The sequence below is a fragment of the Scleropages formosus genome, chromosome 23, assembly GCF_900964775.1.
Source record: "Scleropages formosus chromosome 23, fSclFor1.1, whole genome shotgun sequence".
In the NCBI taxonomy this organism is placed as follows: domain Eukaryota; kingdom Metazoa; phylum Chordata; class Actinopteri; order Osteoglossiformes; family Osteoglossidae; genus Scleropages; species Scleropages formosus.
This window is the reverse complement of record NC_041828.1, coordinates 15,608,601-15,619,003: the sequence shown is the minus strand read 5'-3', so window position 1 is coordinate 15,619,003 and position 10,403 is coordinate 15,608,601. Positions and strand designations below refer to the sequence as shown.

The 10,403-nt window shown below is 45.0% G+C and overlaps 1 protein-coding gene across 1 annotated transcript in view; it reads right to left on the bottom strand.

The window, feature by feature from the left end:
• Nucleotides 1-607: 607 nt before the first annotated feature.
• Nucleotides 608-10,403, bottom strand: part of pard6gb (par-6 family cell polarity regulator gamma b) — a 40,162-nt gene continuing 30,366 nt past the window's right edge. The window contains exon 3 of the mRNA XM_029248320.1: nucleotides 608-4,060. Coding sequence (XP_029104153.1) covers nucleotides 3,090-4,060 — 971 coding nt within the window. The 3' untranslated portion in view covers nucleotides 608-3,089. The remainder of the gene's footprint in view (nucleotides 4,061-10,403) is intronic.

Here is a 10,403-nt window from a genome sequence, read left to right as displayed (position 1 = left end):
ATTTGTAGTATACTCTACGTACCTTTATTGTCATTGTCTACACAGACGAACCCTCAGTGGCACATGCAACAATCTGGTCATGTACCTCAACTTGCGTGCGCCAAAAAAAAAAAAAAAGATATATGAACTATGCTATACACTGGTTAAAACAATTATTCTGGACATATGTAGGCAGCTAGTGCCTGTCCTGGATAGGCTGTTGGACTTGCAGTGTGAAGGTTCCTGGTTCAAATCCCACTTGTTCAGTAGTACTCTTAATAGAGGAACTTACCCTTAACTGATACAGTACAAATGCTCAACTGTACAAATGGGTAAATGATGTAAGTCACATACTAAAAGCTAAGTTACCTAGGACAAAGCAGCTAAATAATGGATAAAATTAATGTATATTTATACAGGTGAGAAAATGACACTAAAATGTACATAACCTCAGTTTCTGTAAAAGCCAGTACACATTGAACAGTGAAATGTACACATGGGTACTGCAGAACCAAAATTCTTTCATTTCTTTATTTTAAGTCATCTCTTCAAAGATACAAAAGTTTAATAAACAGTAAGAAAATATAAACATAATATTCACAGACACTTAAAATTTCATGAACCCAGGGATCAGTTTCAAGTGATCTTTACTGTTGATTAATCAATGCAACACAGATCTGGAGGAAATACTTTAACAGTTAGAAAAGTGGAATGATAGACATAAGAGGTTTAACTGTTGTGCAAAAAATAAAAACTGCATTTTTAGATTACAACTTTTTGCATGCAGTCACAATGCAACAGGTTTAAAAACAAAAAACTGATACTTTGTTCAATATATTTCGAAGTAGGTTTTGTTGACCTGTAGTGTTATTGCAGTAACCAAATACTGAAGATATATTTCTCAAATGTATTTTGGTCACAGTGTCAGGAAATTTACTGGAGTCAGACAAGACATTTCAGAATGATTTCCACTTATTGTGGTACCCCAAAAACACTGCACACTGAAATCTGAAGGCATCTGGGAGAGATTCCTATGAAACCACCAGCATTTCCATAAATCTAAATCCACAGCGGTTCAGCGTTCTCATTCTGGTTTGCCAAAATGAAACTGCCTGCCAGATGAAGTACATGATTGCTTCTATTACATTAAACAGTTTTTTGGAACAACTAAATGTGAACTTGGCTTTGTCCGAGAAAGCTGCAAAAGGAAGGGAAGGAAAAAAAAAAAATAAAAAAAAATCGTACCTTTACAAAACTGCTTGTTGGGCCGTAATGTTGCTTTTATCAAAGGATTCATAAGTAAAATCCTATATGGTATTACTTATAGTTGCCTATATTATAATTTTACTTATATTCATACCATAAGTAACACAGACAAGAAAGTACCCCAGCAAATCCAGAGAAGTCCCTAAATAGTAGCATGGTAAATCCAGGTGAACTGGTGCTGATTTCTAACCACATCGTGACTGTATTGTACCAGCAGGTGTCGCTGTCTGAGGGGAGGAGAAAAAATTCACATGCACACCAGGGGGAAACGTGCCACAGGTCTGGCATGCTGGACAATCTACTTCTCTTCCAAAATTATAAAAATAAAATTGACGTGTGTTTAAAAAAAAAAAAAGGGGGGGGGGGGGGGGGGAAGGCAAATTAAACAAAAAAAACTGAAGAATAATGGGTTTAAAAACAATTAGAAAATACTACAAAAACTTAATCCCAATCTGAAAAAAATAAGCCTGTACATTTCAAGATTTGCAAGTAGACTTTTATAACCACTAATTTACACGTGGAGGAAAAGATCATGGCGAGAACCCAACACCTGAACAGTGTTACTGCTTAGTGTGTAACCCAAAATGACACTCATATTTGCATATCAGGAATTCATTGTGCTTTAAAATGAGGACAAGTAACTGCCCATTAACAACAGTATAGACTGTAAACCCATCGAGAGAAACCACCACCATGTGGGTCAGTGAGTCTGAACACAAGAGGAATTACTGGACCCCCCCCCCCCCCACCCCTAGCAAACTGTGGCCAGATTACCTTGACAGTTTCGAACTGGGAGTTTGATGTCCAAAATCACTGTGGGATCTTGGAGAGCTCCCAGGTTCGGGATCGTGAGCGAACATCGGAGATAACGCTTCATTAAGGGTGAAGTGGCAGAAGAGCCCTGCAATCTATCACACCGAGTGTACGCAGGAGCTGTGTTCCAGAGCATCAGGGGCTGCGATGCGGAAAGGAAAGGCTCTGCATTCTCACGTCAATGTACAAGTGGTGCGTCGCCTCCTTAAAAAAAGGACCCCTTTATAAAAATCGGCCGCACTCCCACCGAAGACGTACCACTAAATCTCTAACACTTTAAGGTGGCTGTAAAAGGCAACAGGACAATGGAGAACATCTCACAATGGCCAGAGGATAAAACTACATAAAAGCAAACAGACCCACTGCACTAAACCGTAGTGAAGTCTTTACTTTGAGGATAATCTGACAGGTGAGTGACCGAATGGCACCTACTGCAAAGGTTAGTACACGAAGTAAGTGACAGCTGGGAGCATGCGGAACAGGTCAGACTGGGGGAAGCCTGACTTTTCTAAAGAGTTTCATAAAAACGGGAGCGACTCCTTTTCTGCTGGAAGTGAAGCTGCTGCGCTGCAAAGATACCACCATCCAATGGAAACGGTGACATCTGCCTACTGAGCATTACTGAGTCGATGAAGCCGAATCGTGGGACTGTCTGCACAGGTTACAGGGGACTTACAAAATGCTCAAATGTGGCGGAGGACACAGAACACATTTTCAGTTAACTAAAAAGATTTATAAAAAAAGGCTTTATACAACAGAACCTTGCTGTTGGTCCCAAAACCAAAACAATTAGCATTTGTAATAAAAATTTAAAGGAAAAAAGGAATGTACACTAATCAAAAGACACGTGGCAGATGACTCGAGTGAAGAGCAACCCTCACTGTAACACTGACCACAAGAAACGATGTGGGAAATTGTGTGTCTCTGGTGTTTGTAGCCTTGGCTTCGAGAGATGAATGCCTTGTGAGGATGCCACTTGGCTCCTCGTCGACCTGCGGGTGCAGCAGGTCAGTCCTGGGTAGCCGGCTGTGTTATAGGGTGATGACGGTGCCGTCTTCCTCCACGCCGCCCTGCGGCAGGGCCAGGCTGTGCCGGGGGTCCGTGCGCATGGCGCTCAGGATTTTGTGCAGGCTGCCGTTGCTCTCCCGGAAGGCGGGGCTGCTCCCCTGGTGGGGAGGCAGGCACAGGTCCCTCTGGAGCCGAGAGCTCAGGCTGCCGTGCGCCGTGCCGTTTAAGCCGGACTGCGAGTGGCAGGACGCCGCGGAGACCGTGGAAGAAGGCCGTTGAGGGGGACTGGGCGGCACCGGCGTGACTGTGTGGGACCGAGAGTGGGCCGAGGAGGCATTGGAGCGACGGGACGGGCGCTTGATGCTGCTCTCAATGACAATGTCGCTGTCTTCGTCACTTTCCAGCTCATCGGCGATGAAGCTGTGCGCGGTGGCGGCAGCAGCGGCCACCCCCAGGTAGCCCACTGAGCCACTGCTGTCTGTCGACTGGCCTGAACTGCCTGAGGTTCGGCTGCTTCGAACTATGTTGTTCCGTTGATTCACCGGCTTGACCGTGATGATGAGGTTGTGGCTGTTGGCGATCATCATGTCCGTCACCTGGTCCAGTGTCTTGCCCGACACCTCGATGCCGTTCACCTCCAGGACTTCGTCGTTGACGGCCAGCAGGCCCGTGCTCTCGGCCAGCCCTCCCGGCACCATGCGCGAGATGAAGATTCCCGGGACCTTCTCGAGGCCGTGCGGCGTGACACGGACACTGGTGCCGTCCCGGATGTAGAAGCCCAGCGGCTTGTCAGAGCCGTGTCGGTACAGACGCACCCTGCGGTGGGACTCGGGCAGGATGTCCACGTCGATGATGGAGGACACGGGCCGAAAGTCCTGCGGCATGCCGATCCGGATCTGCGGCCGCTTCCGATTAACGTCGTTACGTAGCGTCACCACCGCCTTCTTCCGCCGTGTCAGCGTGTTGGTGCCAAAGTTACTGTAGTCAACCTCTTCTGCAAAAGAGAAATGAGAAGGCACATTTTGAAAACTAAAATTATTCAATTACACACATACTGTGCAACCGTGCATCTTCAAAACACGTAGCTGTTGACCAGCACTAATCAGCCGCATCAATTTTAATAAGCGCTGAACAAATACAGGTCACTACGCAGTACAGCCGACGGTGTAGGCATTAATCAAATAAACTTGAAAACGACAATTTCAAATGACAAAACCCCCTGTAGTTAACACGCTACGTAGATCAAGCACTACGTTCTATGTTAATTAAAACTTTACAAGACAAAAAAAGCCATTGTTCAATAGGGCAAAGCTTAACAGCCTATGTGGGTCCACTGTCTCTCAAACCACATCAGTAGTTTATAGAAACACACCACTGCTCTGCTGGATCCAGTCCCCATATTTACACCATTGTAAATTACTTGTCTAAAAGTAAACTTTGTTTACTGGTGAAATTTAATGTGTTAATTTAAAAACAAAACCCCATTAGCTGATCAGACATCAAGGTAGCATGAATATTTTTTGCTTCACTACTGTCAACTCGACACTTAACAGACTATGAGTGAGCAATAAATGGGGATACAAAAAACCCATCAGTTCTCAGTTTTGAACTGGCTGTGATGTGATGAGCTCCCCCTCAAAAACATGTCTTTTTGGATTTGCTGATAAAGAACTCCAAAACAGCTCCATTAACTTGCCATACAATCTGAAAACAAGCATGCAGCACATTTGTCATTCGTCCCTTCTACATTCAGCTACTTGAGCAGTATGTGCCAAAGAGGCATTGAACAAACCAGCCGTGCCTTAACCACTGGTTTATTCCTAAACATCTTTGTTTTTGAATGCACTTAAACTGTATGTTGGAGAAAAGACTGCCAAATCCACAACTGTAAATGTTTGTTTCATATAGTTTAGTGCACAGAAATTTTATCTTGGCAGGTTCTAATAGGACCTTTTTGTTATGAGAAAACAAACCTTGAACTAGTTAATGCTAGCTGCCAGTGGCCTACAACAAGTAACTGGTTATTTCCCACCATAACTGAGGGGTGCCTCGACCTGAAGAGCCACGTTTCTGCATCTTCGCTGATCGCACAATTTCAGGCTGCTGACCGAACGAGCTTGACCGCGGGAGGATCAGAACAAACGTGCCTGCTTGGCTGGCTCTGGACTAACATACAACACCCCTCCACTTCCCCTGCCTGTGAAAACACAACCAGGCTAATTAAAGACAAATATGATTAACGTGATATGGAATCATACTCCCCTCCTCTTTTTTGGCAGCAGTTAGAATTCCTTCAGCATCCTGACCACCTAATCCAAAGGCAGTGCTGCTTGATCACGCATTTTAACCGAATAGTAGCGAAAACGGCATGAGACGGAAAACAAGTCTTTAAAGATAAGAGTACGTGAAGGAGCATTTTGAGCAATTCATTCAGCGTTGGCCCTGTACAAGTTCCCACATCACAAGTTTGAGAAACTCGAAGCACAGTTTCATTAACACCAAGGGGAATTTACATTTATTCCATAAGCTGGTGCTTTTCCTCTAAAAGTGAACTGAAAATTTGAGCAATTTACCACTACTCATTCACTCACTACCAGTAACCAACTCTCCAAGTCAGTGTCACAGTGGTCCAGAGCCTATCCCTGAAGCACAGGTGCTAGGCTAGTCAGGGTACATCCGGGATAGAATGCCAATCTATCGCAGGGCTTGCAGACTAATTTATACAGTTTAATTTTTTTTTACTGGTATAATTTAGGATAAGTGGTCTATGTGCTCAACAAACAAGTACAATGTTATGTTTAATAATGAAGGGGGAAAACAATATTCTGCTACTCATGTAATGTATACTGATGTATACTATGGTATAAACAAATTTACCATATTCAAGAATCATGTGACTGCATCTAGATCTCTCCGTGTATACATGTAATGCACTGCTGTATTTTTTATTGGTTTTATGCACAGTACAGGTGAAATCATACAAACAGTAAATACAGTGAGATAAAGCAAAGGTGTCCACATACACAGAGCAAGGGCTCTGGCTCAAAAGTCAGCAATTTATCACAGGTATAATCATGCAGCATTAAGTTCCACGAATGTCTCCACATATTCCAGAACTTACTGGAGTTGTGAAGCGAATGTCAATTTTTAAAATGGAAGATATTTAAACGTATTGTTTTCTGAGATGTTCGTCACTCTGGAAAAAGAATGCACTAAATGAATAAATCTAAAAGTAAAGAAGTTTTTTTGCTTAAGGGTACCCCCCATTATGAATAACAAAGACCACTGCAATGTAGAGTGTTTTGTGACCAATGTGGAGAACTAGACGTGGTACTATAACCCAAACAATGCAAATAATCACACATACGGTCACTTTTTTCCTGGACATCGGAGGCTATCTTTCTCAAAAGAGAAACTGACAGCGGACATGAAGCAGATGCCTGCACTAACGGGAAACTTTGACACGTTGGGGGGTGGTGTTGTACTGGCCTCAATCCCTTATCAAGTTGTGCTCCTGCTCCCACCCCCACTGAGGAAGTCTGGCTATAACAATGTGGGTGGGAGCACAAGGTCCTCGGGGGGCTTCTGCCATTTCCACGAAGAAGGGATTTACTCACCACAACGGGGCCGCGCGATCGTTCCAGCATTTGTGTCATATGGCCGGCTTGGCAGGTGGCACACCCTGTGGGTGTGAGCACATTGATAACACACAGTCCCCTGCATGGCGGCCCGGAGGAGGATTTGCGCCAAAAAGCGGGAGTGCGAATGCCGTTTACAAACCTTGTGGCTTTCCTATGCTCTGCACATCACATGGCACAGAATCAGTGCTGTTCCTTAAGAGACGGGTCACGATAATTGTAGTTAATAGAACACAGGTCGCTACCACAAATAAGGGTGAACAGGTCCGCTGTCCGATGCTAATGACACGGGGTAGCCGCTCTCAGAGGAAATGCTCTGTTGTCAAGGTGGGAAACGCATAGCTCTGCACTGCTCCTGAATACATCAAAGCCTCGCCGCCATTACTCTAAGTTTGGGCCATGGCAGCCTGATTATTTTGATTAAATCCAGATGCAGACTTTTATTGTGTGCTGGAATTTACTGCCACAAGTGCAGAGCCTTAATGAGAAACACGTTTGACGTTTTGTGCCGGTTTCATTATGGCCCGAAACAGAATACACCTCTCTGGACACGCCTGCTGCTCCCGCCGAGAGACATGGGAGGGAACGGTGTCCTGTTCTCCTGGGCTAGTTGGTACAGGGCTGAGAGCCTGCTGGGTGTATGACTATTGAGGGCAGGCGGGCTTCCCTCCAAACGGTTCCTCTGATGGACTCCAGTAGCGTTCCACGGTCCCCGAATGGCTCCTGCTCAGGACTGCACACGGCCATGGTAAGAAGCCCTCCAGCCCTGACGTAGTCAGGGACTGATAATGTACTCCTAATACTGCAGCGAGGCATACTGGGAAAGCAAAAGTCAGTCCATTGATCAAAGGATGGTGGTACAATTTAGGCCTAGCAAGAAAGCAGAAACCCTGCCAGGCCCAGTAGTTCTTACTGAGCAATCTCTACAAACTAATGAAAAATTAAAGAAAACTTCACTGGGTCAAAGATCAGAAGGGGGAACTGTTTGTAACTCAATTTGTATATCAAAACATTAAGACTACACCTCTGATGAAGGTATAAACTCATTGTGTTCAAAAGAGCAAAACATTGAGTAAAATTATCTCAGTAAATTTATTAAAGATAACCCACAATGAATTAGTTCTAAATGAAATCTGCGTTTGCAAGCCAATGTTTGAAAAAATAAACCTTGCACAGAGACATGGTGTTCAAGAGCCACAGTGCCAGACAGAAACCAAGTCAACCACGAGTAAGTAAACAGGGGGGTGGGGAAATGCTGCCGAGCCCTATCCTCTGCAGGTGAGCTGGTGTCGGTGACCACCTGAGGGCAATTGCAATGTAAATGGCCCCATCCCCGAGTTGTCCCACAAGACGTCTCCCACTAAGCCACTCGCACCATCCCACTATGTCCTCAGAGGTTAAGCTCCCAATGGGGTCTGGCACCAGTTTGTACTTGGGCTGAGGAGATCCAGAGCGATGTAAGCCCCCCTCACTGAGATCACCATAACCACAACTCTGTGGGGGTGCCAGGCACAGGCTGGAGCTGGTACTGGGCGGGTGGGGGAGGCACTCTCGCAGAGATGGGGAATGTGGGCTGTCTTCTGTCCCCGCTATGACTCTCGTGGGCAGAATGTGGGGTTAATGCTATGGTCAGATTAAGATTTGAGGCCTGCAACACAGACGGTGTGAGCAGTCAGGGTGGAGGCCCTTTGCCGCTCCCCCCATCCCAATATAACCCAATCCAGAACGAACTTTGTTCAAACCAGTACCAAGAGTTGTTTCATGGACTTCGTGACTGCACTTGCACCTTCTACCTACTCTACCAGGAGAGACAATAGTAATGCATTAAAGTGACTGGGGAGGTAAAAATGAGATTCCTGTCTTTGTATCTCAACAAGCATAATCTAATTTTTTGGGGAAAAAAGGTGGATTCAGAAAAAAGGTTTTTTTTTTTTTTTTTTTTTTTTAAAAAATAATTTAAAAAAAGAGTTGAGAAAACAAACATTACCAATGACAGTTCATTCAAGCAAAAACACAGCTGCAACAGGGACACTGTTCATGGCCACACGGGCCAAGCACTGACGGAGCGGTGCACAGTGTTCATTAGCCATACATCTGCTTGGCTGCCGATTAAAGGCTCTGCTTGGGCATCAACTGTTGCCTGTTGGTTAAAAACAGCTGGTAAAGTTCTAGCAAGTTCTATGAGAATAAAGTATAAAGCATGATGAAAACAACATTCACCAGAGGAGAAAACCAAGAGACCCCTCATTTGAGGTCAGCTGGGTCCTTTGTTTCAGTTTTGGGATGGGACAAAACTTGAGTTTTACAGCTCATCCGCTCATGACCAGATGATTGGTAGGTGTAGTACTTCACAATATTTTAAAAAATTAGAATTTAGAAAAAAAAAAGTAGTTGGTTAATAGAAAACACAAAAGCAGGGGAAGAAAAAGAGGGGACTGCTTGTCGTGGTTAGGGTCATGGCAGTCCCTATCCTATTCGGGATCCTTAGGCACTAGTCTAGATGGAAGTCCGCACACATACTGACCTGTTCGGACACTACGGGGAATTTAGGGTGAAATTCACCTCAAATATTACGTCTTTGGACCGTGGGAGGAAACCAGAGTGCCTGGAGGAAACTCACACAGAGAGGGAGAACATGCAAACTCCATTCAGACGAGCTAGATTCAAACCTATGACTGAACAGCTCAAGTTCTGCGGAGTGGCAGGCATACCTGCTGCACCACTGTACTACCCATTTATGAAACTACATAAAAGAAAAATATTTTTTGGGATTGTGAAGTTGGGAAGAGTAGCTGTATTCTACACACCAACCGCTACTCCACCTCAATCAACTTCATTTCAACATTTCAACTGATTTGCAAACATGCAACTAAATACAGGAAAAAAGTTCCGTAAAACATTTAGACCACCATCATATTAAATTTATACACACACACCTGATTGATCAGGATGACTGATTGAGTTGCATGACTGGACCCTCCTGTGAGTACAGGTAGGTCAGGGATGTGAGAGGAAACATGGCTCTCCTTCCCAGCCCCCATATTATACACACTGACAGCTAGTTAGCCGTAAGTAGGACTGAGAGACATACTTTTCACTTGGGTGGAGGTTTGGAATTGCTGGGGTAACCTGCTGACCGAGCATTGCCGGCTCCTGGTGGATTGGGCTGAACTCCCGCAAACGAGCGATAACTTCTCCCATGAGATCATGGCTCCTGAAGTCGGTCCTGGAACCAGTGGGAAGCAGCACAGCTCCGCTCCCAAATTTCATCAGCAGCACTGTGTCAGTGTGGACACATGGACCAGCATGGAGGAGACCAGCACCACGGGAACACTTCCAGGCACTCAGAGGCTCTTTAAAACTAGGGAGCAGGCCGGGGATTAGGGTGCCATGAGTCCAGGGTTAAGACTGGAGAAGAGGCAGAGCCTCAAACACAAAGATTCAGTGATGAACAACAGCATATTGTCTAGTAGGAGACAGAGTGCTTCTCATACTGTTTCACTGCTCCCCTGTTCTTCTGCTGTTCTATGCATAAGACCAGTTAGGTTGACAATAGTGACATTTCTCCTTCCAGTGATGATGCACAATTTGCATCTTCACTCCATGGTTGCTTGGGTTTCCTGTGGATGCTCTGGTTTCCTCCCACAGTCCAAAGATTGGGGCATCTTTAGGCCTGCTCCCCTATAGCCAATTCTTTGG